Source organism: Stegastes partitus, unplaced genomic scaffold (assembly GCF_000690725.1).
Source record: "Stegastes partitus isolate 25-593 unplaced genomic scaffold, Stegastes_partitus-1.0.2 Scaffold1278, whole genome shotgun sequence".
Taxonomy (NCBI): Eukaryota; Metazoa; Chordata; class Actinopteri; family Pomacentridae; genus Stegastes; species Stegastes partitus.
In genome coordinates, this window is record NW_007579009.1 from 14,451 (window position 1) to 37,103 (window position 22,653).

At 41.7% G+C, this 22,653-nt stretch overlaps 2 protein-coding genes across 2 annotated transcripts; one reads left to right on the forward strand and one right to left on the reverse strand.

Moving 5' to 3' along the window:
* Positions 1-813: 813 nt before the first annotated feature.
* camkmt (calmodulin-lysine N-methyltransferase) lies at positions 814-14,692 on the reverse strand. The gene is made up of 4 exons (XM_008298072.1): positions 14,375-14,692; positions 12,677-12,849; positions 12,059-12,123; positions 814-910 (listed from the first exon to the last, which is right to left on the reverse strand). Exons 1-4 carry the CDS (start codon positions 14,534-14,536, stop codon positions 867-869), a joined length of 444 nt encoding a protein of 147 aa, XP_008296294.1. The 5' UTR covers positions 14,537-14,692; the 3' UTR covers positions 814-866.
* Positions 14,693-14,979: 287 nt separating this feature from the next.
* Positions 14,980-22,506, forward strand: prepl (prolyl endopeptidase like). The gene is made up of 15 exons (XM_008298076.1): positions 14,980-15,244; positions 16,150-16,272; positions 16,565-16,631; positions 16,891-17,071; positions 17,185-17,273; positions 17,389-17,515; positions 17,593-17,809; positions 18,173-18,364; positions 18,491-18,703; positions 18,957-19,132; positions 19,336-19,552; positions 19,788-19,937; positions 20,559-20,685; positions 21,721-21,809; positions 22,415-22,506. The coding sequence occupies exons 1-15, from the start codon at positions 15,113-15,115 to the stop codon at positions 22,490-22,492; spliced, it is 2,178 nt and encodes a 725-aa protein (XP_008296298.1). The 5' UTR covers positions 14,980-15,112; the 3' UTR covers positions 22,493-22,506.
* The last annotated feature ends 147 nt before the right edge of the window (positions 22,507-22,653 follow it).

The window sequence follows — 22,653 nt, forward strand, 5'->3', positions numbered from 1 at the left end:
GCACTGATATCTAAAATTCTATCTGTGAAATTTTATCTTGACATATCAACTACATTCCAAGATATTAAAAAATAAAATTAAAAAAAATTCCCTTCTACCCACTTTCAGCATTTGTTTATTTCACACATTGAAATTTGCAGCCATGTTTGGGAGACAATCTCAAGAAGTATTAAAGATAAAAGCCTGAAATTTTCGCTGTCGTTTCAAATCAGCCAATTGATTCAGAATCTGCAATATTGGATAAGTAGCTCCAACAGTCTCTGATAATGGGGTAGTTGAAATAGGAGAAGAAATTGAGGCCGTCATGAAATCCCTTATCTCCGAGCACACATTAACAAAACCGTTGATCATGCAGCAGATCAGATACTGATATTTTCTGAACTACATGCAGCTGAATGTTACAATAAAACAAAACATATAAAATACTTTTTAAGATAAAAAAAAAACATGATCACAAAAATGAAAAATGGTTAAATTCACTGAATGTTTACAGCTGATTGAGCAGGTATGACAAGTTGTAACACGAAAACAAAGATATTGCGTTGGCTGAAGCGACAAAATAGTTCATTTTTATTATATATATATATATATATATATATATATATATATAATTATTATAGACATTCAGATTTAACCTCTAATCTACTAAATCCTAATTCTCCAAACATCATGCTTGTTGTGAATATTTCTGTGTACAATCACACATAAAGTGAAAGAAAACTTTAAAACCACCTTCAGGCCACCAGGGATCATTTACATCAACCTCACAGTATAAATATAATCTAAATGTTATTGTCATATATGAGGCTCAACACGTGATAATCTAGAGTCATGCAATTATCACTAGACATCTCCATCTCCACAGCTCAGTCGCCTACATCCATCCTGTTCTCCTTCCTCCCCCCGTCTACTGCATGTGTGGACGACAGAGAAAGAAACAGAAAGAGTCAGAGAGAGTATATTTCAGCCTCAGTGGGCAAACACAAAGGTGTGTGGCGCCATGGCCTGCTGTGGACGGATACAGAGAGCGAGAGAGAGTTTGTGTGTGTGTGTGTGTGTGTGTGTGTGTGTGTGTGTGTGTGTGTGTGTGTGTGTGTGTGTGTGTAAGACAGACCAAGACAAAGCCAGGAGATCAAACTGTGAAATGAGCCTAAAACTCATCAGACATCATATGAGTTACAACAGATCATAAATCACAGAAAATCTAAATTTCTTGATATTAAATTAGAATTTGCTTCACTTTTCACCACTTTTAAAAGTCTGACGCCAGATTCAGGCAAACTCTCTCCCACAAGATTAAATAAAACCCCACAGCACAATGTTTGAGGCTAGTTAGCCTCAACAGCTTTCATGTCTTCAGCTCGGAGCCCCAGAGAGATGCTACAGCTAGTTAGTGATTAGGGCAGTCTCTCAGGGTGACACTAGAAAATCAGTTAACTTTCCCCTCAGAGGCCTACACGCGCTCACATTAGCATCTAGCACAGCCATTAGCGTCAACACCTACTTTAGCATCAGCACAGCCAACTGACAGTTAAAGGCCCCTGTGGGGCTATTTAGAGACGTCTCCAGACAGAGAGGGAGACTGACAGGATGAAGAAGCGACTACAGCAGTTTGTGCATTAAAGCTGTATAGTGAGTCACAAAGCAAGTTAATGGCTCTTTAGCTAAATAGCAAACACATTAGCTGTTGCAGCAAAGACATGTTGACAGGCTGAAGGCTGACAGGCAGCTGCTCCACCTCTCCGTTAGGGCCTTTTGACAAAGCAGTCAAAAGCACTAATGACTCCCATGGGCTGTATTGATTTATCGATAATTATCAGTAACTCTGCGTACTTACAGTGACGCGACAGACAAAGTTATATTTAGCACGTCCGCTTGACGCTGTAAATTAAACAGGAAATGAAGTGAAGCTACTACATCAGGTACTACATCAGGAGGAAGTACACGGCACTGCAGAAGGATGAGGACCTTCTACAGTCTATTACAGGATCTATGTGACAGAGAAAATGCAGATTACATGGAGATGTGCTGTTTCAGCACCACGGACAGTGACACGGATTTATCAATGACCAACACCCGCTGGTATTCAGGCAGCACAACACAGTGAGATGGATTTGACCAATAACTGGCTATACCTCAACTCAGTAAGACAAAGAAGAGACATTTATGTCATCTGAACCCAACCAAAGAAAGTGTGACTGAATGATTTTAGTTTGATGTTCAATACAGCCATATAGCTGCACAATCAAGCCACATAAACCCCCACACTACGACAATCCACACGTATGAAAGTAATATGTGCACAAGCAGCAACAAACACGAGGCCACGTAGCCAGAATCTACGACAAACCACGTCATCACAGTTACTGAATATTAGACAGCTTACTAATGTTGACACCCAGCAGCGGACAGTTAGTGAAGGCAGCAGCAGAACACTTGCCAGAATTCAAGAGTTGAGTTTGAAGTTTAAAAGGAGAACACATGAGGACGACTCTTCCTCTGCTCTTGCTCCTTTTGCTTTAGTGCACCTCAATGCACTTCTTCCCATTTCAGCCAGAGCAGCTATTCAAACAAAAAGCACACATGCACCAGCACAACAAAACTAGGTGTCATGTTTTATCATATGAAACCCACATGCACTGAGAGAGATGCCAAATGATGGTTTCATTTCAGAAATGCTCTGATCTGGACTTTTATTACCACCTTTATTATTTAAAAAAAAACAAAAAAAAACAAAACAGAAATACAGCAGACAGGCAGGAACTCAGAGCAGCGTGGGCCTAAATTAAGTGAGTACCAAGGAGGTGGAATCAATGACGATACAAACAGACACGATGCTCCTGCTGCTGCTTTTGAGACAACAACACCTTAGCAGTGGTGGGGACCATCTTTACTCGGCAGAAGTTGGGACAGTCTAGACACACAAACAAACTTTCCTGAAATGATTCAACTGAACGTGGCAGACTGGGCTCAAGATCGGCCCGTTTGTAACTGGACAGAACCATAGACAGCCACTCCTTCTACCCCTGACTTGCTCCACTACAGCTGGGACGTGTTTTTCAGAGGTAGGAGCTGCAGCCTTGGGGCAAAACCTAAGCGGATGCTGCTGCAGGTAACATAAAGGTAAAGTTTTGTTCTTCTGCGTTAATCAACAAAACAATTCCCTCCCAAACAACTTCTGTGGTGTAAAGACAAGAAAAAAATGGAAAAATCTATTTTAAAGCTGCAGAATTTTTAATTTTTATTCTCTAAGCAGCTACATCAGATGAAAATGGCGAAACCGGTGCAAAGCAAATGAACACGGCAACACAAACTGAGTGTTTGGAGTGAAGCCAAAGCCTATTCCCATATGGCCATGTAGCCATTTACCATAGCTGCTCCGCTCCCCGACCAACACGCTAATCACATTAATCATCTATTTGTTTTAAAACATCATTAGGGACGTTCACACACAGACTTGCACACGCGTAATCAAACACACCCGCGGCCTTTGGAAGTACACAGTGGTGCACTTGACGGGTACAAGAGGGAGAAGAGCCAAATTAACTATCATACACTAATCACTTAGCTCTCTAATGGAAGCATACTCAGCACATTTGTGTTTGTGCATACATTAATGGCACACACAATGTATTGACAAACAGGGTACACATGGACGGTTATTATAAACACAGTGAGATATTGTGCATTACTCCGAGCACGTGCACATTATAAAGCAGCGTTTTGAAAATGTGCGTGTGTGCAGCGTTGAGTAAATTTGCACCACTCTCATGTGCTATTGTGCAGTTATGCCCAAGGAGGTTTTCATCATCGTGGCTGCAGCTGATGATGTAAAAAAAAAAAAAAGGCTGATGCAAAAGATTCTATACTAGAGTCTGCAAACAAAAATAAAACGCTGTAAGTAGCTATAATGAGGCTTTTCTTTCAAGGTTTTATAGCTTTGAAGTAATCATTATGCATGAGCACTGAGTGAAATGTTTTCCTCAAGGTAATATAAAAAATAGATTTTTCTTTTTTCTAGAAAGTGAAAAAAAGAAGAATCTCATAATTAACAGAGTTGGCATAGCAACTAATAACTCACAACTACCTTACGGAAATTAACAGTGCAGCTGGACCGTGTCTTTGTCCGGACTCCTTAGCTTTTAATGGATTTTTGTGTATGTTTTGATTTCAGGTGTAAAAAGTCTATTGCGTGAACAAAAGCAAACGGAATGAGTTTACTGTGATACGGCCTCCTCGACGCCATGATGTTCCAATTGTTAATCACCCCTCAATGATATTATATACTCCCCTCTCACATACTCTCTCTTTGTGTGTGCGTTACATGGTTGGAGGAGCCAGTGTATGCTGAGCTTAGGGCACCATAGGGGACATTGCCAGGAGGGGCATATAGGGGTTGGGTGACTTAAATGGAGAAAAATCCAATAATTGTATCCGTCCAGAGGGAGGGCGAGCTTTTAGGGAGGGGAGCGACCTGTTATTACTCTTTCTCTTTTCTTTCTCTCTTTCATTTCATCCTCTAATTCTAGGGTGAGGGGGTAACCGAAGAAAAGGAGGGAACGGAGTGGAGAGACATGAGGGTTACAGGCTGAGCTTGCTGTTAAAGTATGTCCTTGTAATTAGCTGAGTATTAGCAGTGGTGACAATGCAGGAGCACTGGGCAGGGAAGCACCCTTTAACGCTCTACTCATTTCCTGAACTTAATCCCCACCGCTTAATGGCAATAGTGCACAAGTGCACACGCATCTGGACACACACACACACACACGCATACGCACACACACACACGGGCTCTCAGTCATGCACAAATTCACATAATCAACTGCTGGCTATAATGGGAAAGGACTCCCTGTGCAAAGCTACACCCAGCAGCTCACCTTCAATCCCTATTGTGCTCAAAGTCATAATGATGGTTTACTGCAGGGAACTTCAGCATGAACGCGCACGAGTGTATGCGTGTGTGTGTGTGTGTGCGTGCATGTACATAAACACTCACACCCGCATGCGCACATTAGCATCAAGTTGTGCTTAGATATAGTGTGGCAACTGTTTACTTCTCGAGTGTCAAGAAGCTTCTAACACCCCGCAGTACTTGAGGCAAGTCCCCGTTTCTTGTTTCCTCCAGTGAACGGATGGAGGAGACAAGGCTACAGAAGCAAAAATCAATTACTTTCAATTAAGTCAACCGGCAACTCTTTCAATGTGCCCTCAAGCCACTCAAGTCTTGCTTACAATACCTCCAACCCCCCACTCCTACGCCACAAAGTGACACACACACTGCATGCACACACTTTAAAAAGCCACATCCACTTACTGTGTGACGGTCTTTTTGTGTTTAGTGGTTAAATTATAGACCTAGAAACAATTACTGTGGCAATGGCTAAAAAAAAATGCTCTTGAACAACAGTTGAAGCATTTCAGTTTGTCATTTTTATCCAACTGTACTGAACTTGCGTAGTATCAAATATATACCAAAGGCATTTAATTATGCTCGGTGTAATTACATTTAATCTCATAAGTGATTATTTATTATGGAAGGAAATGCTTCCAGTATCAAAACCAAACACTAACTGCTTGAGGTGAACAGTAACTTTGAGGAGCAGTGGGACTTCTCACAATTTCTTGATCACGTTTTACTCCTTTGTGTTGCATGAAGCCTGTCATGTACATATAAAAAGACACTAAAGCTGAGTCTCTGTCACACCACAGCAAGTTTAACAGCAGCACACGACTGAAACTGTACCGCAGGATCCAGTACAAAACCAATCTACGTGTGCAAAACTGTTGTTTTTGTCATTTAACACGAGGTCCAAGTTATTTACAACACCTTCGGCCATCTTCTCAGTCTCTCCTGCAGGACGTTAGTGGAGTAGGTGTTGCATATGAGGAAAAATATATAACACCCAGCTGGGCTCATGTGTTTTTCATTTGAATAAATTCACACAAATCTTCACATTTCGAAACCTCCGGTGCTGTTGACATAACAGGGTACTTGAAATTTCTTGAAAATAAGTTAATAATAGGACTATTAATTCTCTCTGAAAGTGTGTGGATGTAGTGCCCATAAGATGTCAAAGGAAGATGGAGAATAATATCCTTCTGTCTCGCTGTCTTTCAACAACTGTGTATTTTGAGAAATAATAAATGTTCATCTATTCTGTTTCTCAAAACTCAGGTCATGGACTGACTCGTAATCGAATCATTTGATGACCTGAAAGTAAACTGAATGAATATTATTCATTATCATCACAATGCACAAAGATAACAGGAGTGCAGTTTAGAAAAGCTGAATAAATTGCTGGCAAAGGAAGAATTAAAAACAGCTCAGAGGAGTGAGAGAGAATGAGAATATGGACATGGACCAATTGTATTATTTTCTGAAGAAGCTTGTGCAGCGTTCTCTTTTCACATTGATTTTTGCTCCATTAGCTTAAATCAAAATCGTAAGAGACACCTGAGCTCAGTCCAGAGCGCACCAGTAGAGAACCATTTCTATAGAGAACATGTTATAAACAGCGCAGAGGGGGACCGCAAACCTTGTCATTGACACAACAGTCAGAGTAAGTGTGTGTCTATGTGTGCGTCTTTGTGTATGTGTGTGTGTGCGCCTGCCAGCTCCCAGTCTAGCGCTATTGTCTAACAAGGTCTAATTAGCACTATGGCACAATGAATTAGCATAATTATGCAAACAGGGCTCCGCTAAAGGCCTGGCACAAGGGGAGGCTACGGGGGGCACCTATTACAACGCACACACACACAGGCGAGCACACGCTCAAATGCGCACACACATCGTCGATAAGAACATTTAGACACTCGTGCAGCAACACATTACACACGTGTACATGACAGTGACGGATACAGAAAACAAACGTACAACCTGTCCAGCACTTGAGCAGAAAGCGACAGGAGGCTGTTGTGTACGGTGACGAACGGCTGATTTAATAAGGCGTTTGTGTGTCTGGTGTGTTTTGGAGGCTGATACCCATCTCCTCTTTACAAACACATCCTCCTGTAACAAACAGTGCCCCCATACCACCACAAACATCACATCCACAGACAGAGAGAAATGACCAGCTCCCCGTCGCCCTCCCTCTCGACACTCAAACATTCTGGGCTTATAGTATTTACCAGCGGGGGTGATAGGTGAAGTCTGTGGGAGATAATAGGGATGACTGAGAGGCTGAAAGGCTAGTAGCCATTCAGACAATGACAGCTGTAGTGAAGAAGGCTCTATTAGGCTTCATTAGGATGCTTGGCTCTTGATTACACACATACACAGACACACAAACACACACTCATGTTTCCATCACTTCAGAGTACATTACATTAACTTACTTAGATGTATTTTAACCCGAAGCATAACCACTACTTGCCTAACCCAAAACTAAACATTAACTAGTCCCTTAAACAAAGACTTCAATCTAAAATTTAATCATTTACCTTTAAGAGTTTTGCTTTTTGTGCCCAAAAATAAAGAGGACCGTGATTGTATAAGCAGATTTATGTTCCTACAACATGCCACTACACACACACACACACACACACACACACACACGAATACAGTAAACAACGTTGTTCTACATGAGCCCAGACTTAACTGCATCTACACTTTAAAAACGAATATTTAAGCTCAACAAAATAAATGAACGCAACAGTCTGCATCAGTATTTGCTTTTTTTAGTTGTGACAACTGTTATATTAAGTGAAATCTACAATCAGCAGCATCCTAAATACTAAGTAGTTATTCAAAAGCAGCAGAAATACAAGTTTTAACTGAAATCCTGACCTCTCGGTACGGAAAAGATGAGTTATCAAATGATTTTAACTAATTTACTAGAACTTGAATTTCATTTTTAATAAATTAATGCAGGAGTTTCAGTTTAAATTACATTATTTACATTACTTTTTTAAATCTACATCAATAAATTAGAATTTTTATCTTGCAAACATACATTTGATTATGTTGGGAGTAGAGGATTCTACACTCTATGCATCCTAAACTTTGCATGTGTGTGTGTGTGTGTGTGTGTGTGTGTGTGTGTGTAGTCAGCGACCGCAGCCCGTAACATAAAGCCAACTCCACCCCAACAAGCCCTCAAACCAAAATCCTGCAGCGTCAACAGGCTCTGCATAAACCCTCTCAGTCACACACGTACACATCCTGTGATGCATTCTTAGTCACCCAACCCCAAGGGGCCTGCATTGTGTCCAGAATTCCTGACCCCTAGCAGGAAACAAGCACTCCTAAAACCCCAAACGACGCCTGTACAAAGCTGTCTTACAATTACAAGCCCCAACTGTCAGCTAAAGACGCGGGCAGGTCAGAAGTTCAGAGTTCAAACAGTTTAAAGTGACCAAGTCCATCCTGAAGTAGGGACCAAGCACTCGGGGACAAGACGTAACGAGTTACAAACGGAACTGCAGCTTCATGACCTCTGGATGACCACCAGAGGGGGTGCTTTCTCCCGGGACACACAGGTGATTAAACCAGTGGCCAGGTGAACGTCACCTGTCACCTGGGGCCTGACAATGGGACACATAGGTACCCCAAGACATCTTCATGTGTAGTCAATCCCAAACAGACCTATGAACAACCTGCGTAAACCCAATTTGTATAAACTCATTTTGATAGAACGAGACCTGAAGGGGACCTGAGCAAAGCCAGATCTGATTCTGATTAAATAGTATAGCATTTCTTCATAGGTTACTGATTTTCTGATTTCATAGGTGACGTCTTAATTCATCAGAAAAGCCATTAAACCCTTTATTTGGTTTTGTTTAAAGCTCTACTTTTATTCCCTTGTGCCAAATTAAGCGCATTTCTTATTGTGGTGTTACAATCCAGACCAATATACACAAAATTGAGTTTGGATCATTCTATGAAAGACAAGTTTTAGTGTCGTACTCAAACAGCCAGATTTTTAAAATGATATCTATCCTGAGTGTTCTCAGTAATATGATGTCAGCTGGCATCTCCAAGATACACTCTCCATTTCCTAAAATCTTCACTGAGACCCCTTCCGCGCTCCTCTGGTCTTAAAATGAAACCATTGACTCTGGCTTATCTTCACCCTAAGAAACAACATATTGTTCACGTACGTGCACAGTTGTGGGACAAACACAATAGCCAGGAGAGAGGGTCATGCTGTGAGGGGGTAGCAATTTTAAGCTGAGTCCACACATTTTGGAAGCAGTGGGATAATCCGGCCAGGCTTTTTAGCCTGCTATTCAGGACGACAAGGACCCCTAAGACTTGGGCTTGTCCACACCTCAGGGGTAGGGGATTATCAGGACAGCGGGAAAGGTGGAGAGGGTGTGATGGTGGCTGACATGAATATGTGTTCATTAGCACGGTAGCAGTTGATTTTTGCAAGCATTGCACCTGGCTGTATATCTTTGTGAGTGGCACACATAAGTCAGCGTGTATGTGTGTGTGTGTGTGTGTGTGTGTGTTTGTGTATTTAGAGGGGTTTCTCTTTGACTCCCACCCCCAAAAATATACCCCAGAGCTCTGACAGGGTCACCTCTGGGCCTTTCAGAGCCTCCTCTCAACCAATCCTAATTGATCTCACGCATTACTAGTCCCAAACATGGGATGGAGAACAGGAGGGAGACGGCCGCCCCATTGTTTGAGGAACGAGGTCCCCTTGCTAGTGGCTCTCCACTCCTTACACACACACACACACACACACACACACACACACACACACGTTGCACCTCTGGCATGCCCACCCACCATCTCCCCCTTTTCTCGTCTCCCCTCCTCTATGCTCTCATCTCCGGCTGTGCTAATCCACTGGCCAAGTCAGAAACTCAGTTACCCATCTGGCCAAGCATGACTCCAGCTGGGAGGACAGAGAGACAGAGGGGTGGAAGGAGGGAAGAGGAGCAGTGGTGAGAGGAGTAAATTGAGAAAGAGGAATGCTAATAAGGGGGTCTGCTCTTAAGTAGTTGGGGATGTTTTGTGTGAAGGAGAAAGTCTTTATACTAGTTTCTACTTTATATATAATAATAAAAAAAGAGGAAGAGAGAAAAGGACAAAGGGAATGTGGTCGTATCTGCAAACGGCAAAGAACATTTGAAGGCCACTGAAGTAGCACAAGGCAAAAACATGATGACCTCTTCTTTTTCACTCTCCAAAGAGGAAAAAGTATTGATCCTCTTGTCTCTTTGTGGAGAAAAGGGATTATCCATTCTAGCAGGCTGGAATGAGAGTTTCCACTGAGCTCTGTCATGACTTATAGAGTCTGATTCCGGTGTGCGGTGAAGTCAACCTTAGCTATGGCGTTCACCTCTGACCCCGACTCCTGTCCAACCATCTGGCGGGGTAATGCTAACCCATGACTTTAACCTCACCCCTACATGCCTGTGAAGACAGACCTGCACAGAAAGTGGTGCATAATTACTTAAAAAGGATATTGTGGAGCTGGGTTGTGAAGCTAAGTAGATATTTATATTACCCATATTATTATTTGTCATTGCTGTTTCTAATGATCCCTGCCTTAACTCTCTGAACCCCAACACTTGCTAGAGAGGTATGTGAAACTGAAAATACTGTCATGAGATCAAAACTACATCATGTATTGTCATTGTTTTTAGATATTCATCTTCGACATGCAGTTCCATTAGAACAATTAACCACATCGGAGCTTAAATTCATGATATCTCATTGAAATCACTTTTTATTTTTACATGTCTTATTTGAAAATTCACCAAAAATAAAACTTTTTCAGTCTCCAAATACTGTAAAACAACAACAACAACAACAACAACAGCAACAATAAATTCTGCTTTCTTTAGCTCAACCAAGAAGCCATGAGTGACTTAGCCGCAACCAACAGTCACATAGGCAAAACCGTAGGCACTTTTCTTCTGGACTTGGCTGAACTGTAGGCTGTGTTTACTAAGAGCAGATTGGAGACAAGTATGGAAACAAATCAAAAATGTAAGAAGTAAATCAATTACAATATGTAGAGTCATTTTTTTCCAGTGCTGGTAACACCTGTGGACACTTGAAAAATGTTGGACCAGTTGCTTCAAAGGAGTTCAACTTTTGTTTTTTTTCATTATTGGCATTATAACTGTGTAATACTGCACAGAAGCCATTTTTATTTGTCTCTACATGTCACCATAGTTGTGCTGTTTCCATAGAGGCATAGGACTTTATATTGCTGTGAAAAATCAGCCTGCAGTAAGGGAAAAATGTGATAGTAGCTGATTGGGGTGCAGAAGGGTTAGTGTGAGATGTGGCCAAAGTGTTATATTCCACACAGTTAACTAATTAAGCAAAGTATATTGGTTATGCAAGAAGTACACATACAAGTAAACCTGTACTGCATACTATAGAGTATGTACAACTAACTAAAATTAATTGAAATCTCCATCTGAAACCTACATTGCTGGATTAGTTGAATATAAACAGTAGTCATATATGTCTAGCTGAAATCCCTCTGTGACTGAATTTAAAAAAAAAACATAAGAAATAACGGCACAAAGAGAGTAAGACTGAATTAAACAAAAATAGAAGTAAACTCAGTCAAGTGAAACATTTCAAAAGTGCCTCACAGAATGAAGGTCAGAATGAAGGCTGTTGTGTTTCAAGTGGTGCTACTCCACTCCATATCATAGAGCATGTGCAAATCCCTGTTTGAGTCATGTTCTTTCCTTTCTCCCAAACCACTCATCACTGTCGACTGAAGCAATAAGAAGACTGCAACCCACTTTCTTTCCAAAGGACATCTGAAGGTAGTTGGGAGGAATGAGCACATGATAAACTGCTGTAGAAGGCACACAAGAGACACACTCCCATTCAAAGAGATGGAATCAAACCACCTACATCAAACCATCAATCAAACACTAACAGCACACAGCGTGAAGTTAACCCAAACTTGTAGCGCATGTGTGTGTGTGTGTGTGTGTGAGTGTGTGTCAAGGATAAAAGCCAGGGAGCAGTATGGGTAAAAACTAACTCCGCTGTGAACACAATCACATGCATGCTTGCACATAAATGCATGACAAATACAATGATTTTAAGTAGTAAGATAAAATATCTACTTACAGACATTGCCAGTGTTGTCAAAACTGTTGAGCACTTCATTAACTCTAAGAGGCCCCAGGTTATCCCTGAGAGATACAAAAATATAGACAATTATACAGCAGTCTGGGGTGTATAATTGTCTGATGGTAAAACAAGATTAAAACTCTTAATTGCTACTTGAAGCATTGTTCCACGGGGAAAGAATCAAAAAGTGAGCACCGATTCGACTTGTCATGTCCTCACAAATCTCAAAAGTTGACTTAACTGAGTTGTAGAGGGAATCATTGGCTTTACAGCGTTTATTACATTTAAAAACACTTTTAAAATTAGTTACACAAACTCATAGCCATCTTCAGCTTCAAGTTTAAACATGTTTTTAGATATTTTTCTACAAAAATCAACATGTAATTTACACATTTTTGCACTAACTTTCTCATAAAAAGCCGATGCTTTTAAGTAATATCATGCATGCTTCATCAATACCTTCACTTTGTACCTTACAGCTTGTTCAACACTTATTTTAACTAGTCTGCTGTTCTGTGGTGTCACAAAATGGCCCTTTGTGCAGTGCACTGTCACTGTGCTTCATCTGTGCCAGCATGAAACAAGAGCTTTATGCGTCCATTCAAGTGTGTGTACCTGAGTAAGGCACTGTACTCAGGAGAGAAGACACTTCTGTACTCCACCCACTGGTCATCTGAGGTATCACTGTGTGCCACAAGCCTTTTCCTGCTGAAAAGGTCAAACGTGGAAAACCGGCGAACAGACACCTGTTTGACCTCTGGACTGTCCGTCTGCTTCTGACGCAACACCTGTGAGAGCAATAAACAGGAACTCATGACATTCAGTATCCCCCTTCTCTGCTTCATAGACAACAGGTCTTTCGGGAATACTATAACATTCAATAGCGGGGGCAGATATGTTCAGCAAATTTAACATTAACACGAAATTAAAAACACATTATAATCCAAAATATATCAATAACATATAGCAAGGGTGGACCAATTATGAGCCTGGCTGAATATCAAACTAAATATTAAGCATTATTCCCATTACCAATATCATTACTTTTATTACATGACTGGTACATTACTGGTCCCCACACACAAAAAATTAAAATGCATTACTTTGGCTCTGACACAATCACCTCTCTTCATCTGAAGTTACAACTTTGTGGCCTCAAGTAACCCTCAGCCATGTGCAGCACAATCAACAATAACAGCCAATCAACACTGAAGGGTAACATATGTAAACCATAAGTACACATTGCAAGCATGTCAACCAAGTTTTGCATTTCCATTTTTACTGCAAATTTTATCTGTTCCAAATATCCTGACACTAATAGCTAGTATCGATGTCAGCCCGAAAAAAAACTTCATTCTATGATATAGTTTGTGGTGTTATAAACAGAATACAAAATCTCTTGTATAGATATGTACAAAATGAACTAGATTTGTTTTTCCCTCTTTACATATTTCCTTCTTTACACTGCAAACATCTCTTTAGGCGGCGCACACAGTCGATGCATAGTTCTGTGTATGACATATGATAAAAACACCACTATTGTACAACATAAACTTCTTTTTTTCCCCTTGGAATTGATTATTCTATCCCTCCACCAATTCTGGCAAAGTCCACACACACAGATTCATTCATTACTGTGTCGAGAGGAAGAAGTGCAAAATGAAGAATGCCAGATGGCCCCTTTGCTGAGAGCTTTTCTTGTCAGCCCAGTCCAGGCTCTGTATTATGTCCATTTATGGAGAACAAAAAAGCAAAAGCCCTGTTTTAGCACAGCTCCTGCTCTTGTGCTTACAAGGTTTAGTCCATGCACCACTCATCAGATTCTGTGGTCAGGGGGGAATGATAGATTGTAAGTGGTGACAAAGTTACTGTGAATCTGAAAGTAAGTGTTGTTATAAAAGGGAAGAAGGTGATGCTTTAGGTTGTACTGTGTGTGAAAGCAGATTAGATTAGCCTTACTGGGAAAACAGGCTCATCACACTGAAATAAGTTCGTATCAGACTACATAGAAAAAAACACGCTAAAATATTGCCTCCTTATTTTACCCAGTAGTAGTACTATGTTAGCTATTGGTACACTATTTGAAGGCTGAGTATGCAACATTTCATTGCCAAAATGATGGAGGAAGCGTGGCAAAGGAAAAGAAAGGCCGATCTCCACCATCAGAATTATTGAACAAATTACAGTGACAACGATTGTATCAGAATCCAAACATGTCCAACGATAAATTAACTGTTAAACATTTAACACATTTTCAAAACGCGACAACAGCATTAAACCATGAGGGGTTTGTGCCTGTTTTCGAGGCGATACCTGTCTCAGTAGAGTCCACCTGGCTCGGGCGACATCAGTCGTACCACAGTTATCTGCCTGGGAACCGAAGGAATCAGCTGTGCAGTTGTCTTCGTGAATATTTTCCCTTAATACCGAACCCGGCTCAGTCTTTTCTGCAGAGCCGGTGGAGTCCTTCTCCATCTTACTTTCAAATTCTGCGTGGAGACAAATCTGTACACAGGTATCCTGGCTGTGGAGCTGTCACAGTTAACGGGTGCAGTGCGATCATACAAAAATAAGGCTTCTTTCACTAACTATACCAACGCAAAAATGATCGCAGTTATGGCTTGACTGTAATCACCTGTTACACCCACAATGGATGCATGCTACTTCCGTACACTTTTGCCGTTCGAGCCCTAGCAATGGATTATCGACACCCCCCGTGCTCGATTTTCAGTCATAGCTGTCAGCGGCTCATGACGGAAGTTGATTACTTTAGTCTGGCTTTGCTCACTACGTCATCAAGCGGGGCTTTGTTTGGGAAGTCATGCACGTGTGTTGCTAGCTGCTGTGGACGTTGACTAACCGCAGAATGGTTCATTTACAATTAAAAACTAGATAGTACGGGTTTAAAATGTGGCGTTTGCTTGTTAAATTAAATATGTTTACAGTCGTGAATGTGACTGACACTTGCTGGCAGTGATTGTTAGCTACTTGAAACCATGTAAACACAGCTATCTTGTGTTAATTCTACTGAATGACCGTTAGAACTCGGTCATGGCTCTTCTGTCGTCTCTGCTGTTTTCCTCCGCTCGTCTCCTCGCACCGTCTCGATTACTGTTTTGGGAACTGGCAGCTGAGACACGGATAACATGGCTATCCTTGTCGGCCCGGCGTTGTTACACGTCGGTAAGGGTGTTCAGTTCAATTAAAGATGCCGTTTTTACTCACCTTAGGCTCGGTGTTTGGTTACTGACTGTTAGGCTATCGCATTGATAACGTCGAGCCGTCCATTATTCAACACGGTATCTCTTCACCGGTCTAACAAAACTAGTGTTGTACGGAGCCACAGATAAGGGCAAAGGGCTGAAACGTAACCCCTGTGGATGTGGATCACTTCACTAGCAAACACCTGAGATTTTGTGTTTTTAGGCTTTCATTATAACTGAGTTTGTGTGAGATCCCAATCAATATGTCCAACTATGTCATTATAGCCCATTCATACTTGTCACTCACTGCAATCTGTGAGGTTTTATTTAAGACTCAGTGTCACCAGGGAATCACACTTAGTAGAGCTGCAATTAACAGTTATTTTCATTTGCAGATTCCACTTTAATCTGTCCATTGTCTTCTCAATTATCTGATTTATTGTTTGGTCTATAACGTGTCAGTAAATCATGAGAAATGTCATTCAGTGTTTCCCAAAACCCAGGATGATACGTGAGTTGTTTTGTCCACAACCTGAAGGTATTCAGTTTACGGTCAAAGAGAAGTAAAGAAACCAGAACATATTCACATCTAAGAAGCTGGAGCCTGAAAAAAGCAGCACATTATTTTGCAAGAATAAATACATCCTTACTTATTACAGATCTGTTTTTGGCATTGCAGAATACAAAAGCAATAACAATTTACTAAGTGTTTAATAAACTACAACCTTCTTGTTTTGGGGTTTACTTTACTGGGAGGATCATTTTTAAAACCACTGACCTTTGAATGTGCTAACTGCTTTGCTTCAAATTGCGATTTTGATTTGAAATCGATTTATTGTTCCGCTCAAAGCAGAAATGGCCATTTATAAAGTTGTTTCCTTTCAGGACATTTCGGTCTCATCAGCTGATACCTCTGGACTTGAGCGGTACAAGGACTTACAGAAGTATTTCAGCCGTAGACTGAAGGCGACGTACCGCAGGTTCTCCGATGTGCCTGATCACTCAGTGGTGAGGCCCATCTCCTGCTGTGGGTTTGAACTGTTTCATTAGGATTTTGAGTTTTACCTCAGTAGGTAAAACATTTGTATTATGATTTTTAAAATAAGAAATAGGTAGCACTTACATACCAGCCCCTTGTCTACATGAAGCATAAGGACAGCTACTGAGTTTTAAAATATGACCCATTTCTTGTTGTTGATTATTGATTTGGAAGGTGTAAATGACACTGATGCAGCAGTTGCTAACTTTTATGAAAGTCTGTATTGTTTTTACACTTTACTGTGTTTTTTTCTTGTCACAGGTGTCTGGACATCACCACATATATTTCGTTGAAGAGGATGGCATCTACAGAATGGACAGGAGACAGAGTAAGCAAGACACATAAGTGAAGCTTAACTACTCATGTTAACAGTTCTGAAAGCCAGAAAATGAGCAACAGAAAGCTTTTAAAGACTGCCGAACCACAAAGGAGGTTACAGAAGTTAAATTGCATGACACTTTTTTTTTTTTTTTATTTATTTACTGTAACCTTATTTCTATATCGGCAACTCTTCATGCAGCCTATTATTGGGTTGGGAATATGGACTAACTTGTTTGAATGACTCAGTTTCTCTGCCCTGTTTGTAGGTGATCTGGAGCCAGAGCAGGTGTTAAATCTAGGACAAGTCTCTGGAGGGCAGGAGAAGCCAAGACTTGAGAATGAAGAGAAGAAGCAAAGGTTTCAGTGGACAGTCCAGAGAATACGGCTGTCCCCACAGGAGAAGCATCTTGCTGCCACGCTGAAGCTTAGTCACACAGAAGAGCTGAGGTAAATCAAACAGATACACAATACTGCTTACGTAGCAACACAGTTTTTTCTTTAACTGAATTTGAACTCTTACACAGAATTAACAAGTGGATTATTATGTTGTGATAAACCAGGTGTGTAGTTGTGAGGCTTGGAAAGAGAAACTTCATCCCTGTGGACCCTCAACACATTGTCCTCACACTGGAGAAAGTCCTCAGCTTTGGTAAATGTTCAATAATTTGCACTTGTGAATTGTGTATTTTGCTTGTGATAAAGTTACCAGAGCACTGGCTCAAATTAAAGGATAATATTGTATATGCTTGTGTGTCTGGTCGAAGAGTGGGCCACAGATGATGTCCTGTTTTACACAACTCTGGAGGATCTTCGTTCCAGTACAGTGTTTCGTCTGGATCTGACCTCCAGTGGCAGCAGGATAACCGCTGTGTATCAGGAAGCACAGCCTGAGTAAGTGTAAGCAGTGTGACGTCTAAGCTGTCTCTGCTCCCACAACATATGTAATTGAAACACCAACATCTCCTCAGTGTGTTTGTGGAGGTCGCCCTGTCCAGAGACCGACAGATCCTGACAATCAACTGCAACAGCAGGAACCGTTCAGAGGTGCTGCTATGTGATATAACAAGATCCCACTTGAAGCCTTTTGTGGTTCAGCCGCACCAGCTGGACCTCCTATACCACGTGGAACACTGGAGAAGATGCCTCATTATACTGGCTAATACAGGGCCTGGACAAGAATATCAGGTAGCGTTTGTTCAATACATATTTAAACACATTGTGTTTGTAGGGTGTATGTTCCACATCCGTTTGTGCTCAGGCTGCTGAGGTGATCCTGGAGAATTTGCATCATATCCTCTGCACACAGGAAATATACCCACTATTGATAATACATATTTGTCTCAAAATGTTCTTGGAAAGCTACAAAATGTCAGAAGTCACAATGTTTTAAAACTTTTTTTGTACTTTAGTACCTCGTAATGTTCTATGTGTGCTGGAATACGTTGGCCTCTAATAACAACTTTCTGTGGTTTCTCACAGAGTACATTTGATACAACATTAACTTTGAAATATCAAGTCAGTAGATGTATCCTTCTGTATGCTCACTAGGTGGTGAAGGCCCCTATGTCAGAGCCATCCATGGTCTCTTGGGTCTCTCTGTTTGCCCCTGAACCTGGCACTGTAGTTAAAGACATGGACATAGTTGGAGACTATTGTGTGTTGGTTGCAGCAACACCAGTCAGTCAACTTGCCCTGATCGTGGTTCCATTGACCCATCCCAAAGAGGCATACACTGTACAGGTCAGTATGGTTCAACTCATTTTGAATTCTATTTTTTGCTCTAAGTCTTGTTTTTCTATTGTTGTGTTGCTCTATCATTCAGTCTTATTTGTTCATCTATTAAATATTTCTACTCTCATACCCAAGCTCCCCTCCTGGGCTTGTGCCATCGAAACCAAGAAACCAGGCTTGGCAGAGCAACAAAAAGTGCTAGAGTTCCTGATCTCGTCTCCGGTCCACCCACCGGTGCCGTACTGTCTGTACCCCGAGAATGGACTCCTTTTATCAGCCACTGGAGATGGATCCTCAGCAGAGAACCTGGACAATTATATCACCACACGCTTGGAGGCCTGCAGCCAAGTGAGGACACTTGACATATAAGACACATGCACACACACTGAAACACGATCAGGAGGGACGGAAGCATTTTGCAGTGACTCAAGTGTCTATTGATAAAGCTGTTTTCATAGAAGGGCTCAATAGTACACACTCTCCTGTGCATCACTTCATATGTCTACACCTAATACACACAGGAACAAATGATGACATACACAAAAAATGTACTCCACCTCCATCTAGTTCCTAAGCCACTCCTTCTGTCTGTCCTGTGTAGGATGGTACCTTGGTGCCGGTGACATTGTTTCATGCAGCACCTGTGGAGAGTCTGAGACAGGCGCCACTGCTGGTCCATGTCTACGGAGCTTATGGCAGAGATCTTAACATGGACTTCTCCCCAGAGAAAAAGCTGCTACTGGAGCAAGGCTGGGTTCTGGCCTACTGCCACATCAGGTAATGTGTCACCTCTCTGGCAACCTAAAAACCAAACCTGGCAGGATTGACCCAGGAGGTCATACCTGGGCTGACATTGATTCTGTATTGATAATACTGCAGGAAGCTGATGAAGGATGTCTGAGAGGGCTGGCCAGGTCTGAAATTTAAACTTTATCTTTTCCATGTTTTGGAAGTAAATGTGTTGTTTTTACACTCCGTAGAGGTGGAGGTGAGCGCGGACTTTCTTGGCAAAGACAAGCCCGTGTGGAGGGGAAGCAGAGAGGAGTGGAGGACCTCCAAGCCTGTCTCCATCACCTTTTCTCTTCAGGAGTCTCTTCTCCTTCACTCGCTGCCCTTACAGCCTGCAGTGCTGGGGCTGTGCCAGTGGGAGCACTGTGCAACAGACACCCACACATGATCCGGGCAGTCACACTGCAGGTAAGATGTTAAATTATTAGAGGTTTGTGTGTTTGCTCATGAAGTGTATGGCTGAACTATAATATTAGGGACTGTGTTTCTCAGTGGTGCTTTAACACATGAACACTTTTGCCAATATCTAAGAGTTCAATATAAATTGAGCCTCCCTACTGATTGTACCACAATTCCTTTTAGTAAAAGGTAGCAAACACACACACAAACATCCAAAGCAATCTTTTTTTTTTCCTGTGTTTAGGCTCCTTTTCTGGATGTGTTGGGAACCATGCAGGATCCCAGCCTGCCTTTAACTTTGGAGGATAGAGATGAATGGGGCGACCCAGTGGGAAACTCAAAACACAGACATATCATCACCTCCTACTGTCCTCTTCACAACATTACTCCTCAGGTAAGAAGAGGAAAACACAAAGTGAAGACAAGAATGTGGCTGCAGTTTTTCCGTGCATTGCCTCAAAACAAAATGGCTTTTTTGTTTGTGTTCTCAGTTACTCTAATGTTTTTCTTTATTTAGTTAGGTGACATGGCTACATTTTTGTTAAATGGTAGAGGCATTTTGGCTTTCAGGTATTTCTCAGATCTGCTTTCTAAGATTCAATCTAACCTGTAGTTTGCACTGCATTGTAAATCGACTTGTAATGTTAGATAAATGGTATATAGCACCTTTTAACCTTAGGTAGGTTCAGCAAAGCGCTTTACAGTGAGTTTCCCATTCACACATACACTTACACGCCAACAACAGGTGTGAGGTAGCAGTTTGCTCAGACAAAAAGTCAAAATCCAGTTTAAATTCCCAAAGCCCACGTTTAGGTCCAGAGCCAGTATTTGAATAACACTGGGTCAGTTGGTGGTATTCATGCCATCTTTGAATACAACAAATTTAACATCTAATATTGGATGCTCTGCTGTGGTCTCATGTCACACTGCTGATTTAAGGACTGTTAATAACTAATAACCTTTGTGAAACATTATAGTTAGGACTTATTCATAATGTGTGTTTTGTGTGAGGCAGCACTACCCATCAATGCTGCTGACGGCCTACAGCGGTGATGCCAGGGTTCCTCTGACAGGAGTCCTCAAATACACTGAACAGCTGAAGAAAGCCATTCACACACACTTCAGCATGAAGCCAAAGTCAGGTAATCTCACACACACCTGCTCAACGACTTGTTGACCTCGTAGATGCATATATATGTGCATCTACGTGTGGTGTTCATGACTACATCTATCTTTGGGTGTGTGTTTGTCTATGTGTGTGTGTGTGCATGGATTTTCCACTTTCTTTTAGGTGTAATTTCTGCACCATCAGAGGTTTTAATAGCTCTGGGTCATCTCCCAATGGTAGTGTCAGTGTGCGTGTCAGGAGAGGCAGCAGTAACAGACGCATGGCTGTCCGTCTGGGGAAGTGCTCACTGCATTGGAAGTTCATGACCAAAGTATAGCATAGGTCACCTTGTAGTAAAGCCTGAGTGTCTGCGTGAGTGTGTATGTGTCAGCTAATTGCTCTCATTTCCCCCAGACAGGCTCTTTCTCCCTCTCACTTATAATCTTCCTTCAGCGCGTTGGTGGTACTCCGTATTTACACCCCTCTCTCTCTCTCGCTCTCTCTCCCTTCCTGTTTCAAATGCACACATTATCTCTCTCCTCCACACTCTCTCACTTTTCTGTTGTTCATGCACACATACACCAGGCAGCTTAAGTGTCTGTGTATGTGTGTATATGTCTCCCTAATCTGTCTCTCTCTGTTCTCGGGAGTCTTTGATAAAGTGCTGATGGCATAGACACATCCAGGCGGGTGGGCAGGCCCATTAGCATGGTAAAGAGATAGTGTATCAGAGCAAGAGATTAGACGCCACAGACTGGGAGCTGTCAAGGTCAAGACCGCACTTGTGAAACAGTCCATACCACAGAGACGGGGAAGGAGGGGGGATAATATGGAGGGGGTTGAGAAGGGGAGTGGGCAATATCAGATGGAAGGATGAATGAATGAAAGGAAAGGAAAGACAGAGTCAGAAGAGCAAGAGAGAAGATTTGGGGCGAGTGGACAGAGAACAGGGGGAGCAGAGAAACTGGGCACACAATAAGATAAGAGGAAAAGTCTGAAAGGAAATTTGAAATATCTTTCTTTTCCCTCATTTTTGCTTTCATCTCTTTTGTCTTCCTCTTTCTTTCAGAATGTGAAACGGCACCAAACATAGTTCTGAACATCCAGCCTGGAGCAAATCACCTCGGACCAGAAGACTTTGAGCAGACGCTGGAGGAGGTCAGGAATCCTTCTGAAAACATAAGGGTCCTAAAGACATTAGTAACTTTTGCTAGCACATTTTTAAAGGCACGCTTTTAAAATGTAGTTCCAAATATATCTATAAATAAGGCAAATTAAATCCTTTTCAGACATGAGATATAACTTGACTAGAGCTGGTCCAAATAGCAATTTCTGTTCTCTGGATATTCGGCCCCAAGTAAGTTAGTAAAGAAGCTAACCTGTTGTGCTTAAATATTGGTAAATACAGAGTTGGGGTTATGTTGAGGTTCTCCTTCTCCTACAGGTTGACTTAAAAGTGTAGTCACCAGTTTAAGAAGTTAGTAAATCCAAGTTAAATCCGTTTTAGCCCTCAAGGTATCATGAGGTTTTGAAACACCAAGATTCAATGGAGGTTATCAAATTTCCATTCTGTTTACCAGCCAAATGCACAACACCATGTTCAAAACATCCTCATTAGATACCATGTTAATATAAGCTTTGCATTGTACTTGTGGCACAACCCAAACTCCCTAACTCCTAACTCTGAGAACAAAAAGTTTTAACAGTTGAGTTGATGTGTACATTCAGAGTTATGTGTCCTCTGTATTTTCTCCCTGACACAGGAAGCCCTCAAGCTGGCGTTTCTGTACACAGAGCTGGGCCTGGACCCTCCTCGGCCTCCACGCAAGAGGAGGAGATAGCGTCTGGAGATAGTCGGAAATGAAAACTGCATTTATCCAAGCATCTCCTATTACAGCCATGACAACAAGGATGACACAACGGTGCCAAAACCTTTAACAATACCGAAGAAGACAACATCAACAGTGAATTTCTCTGCAGTTGTCCTCTTTATTATGTGACA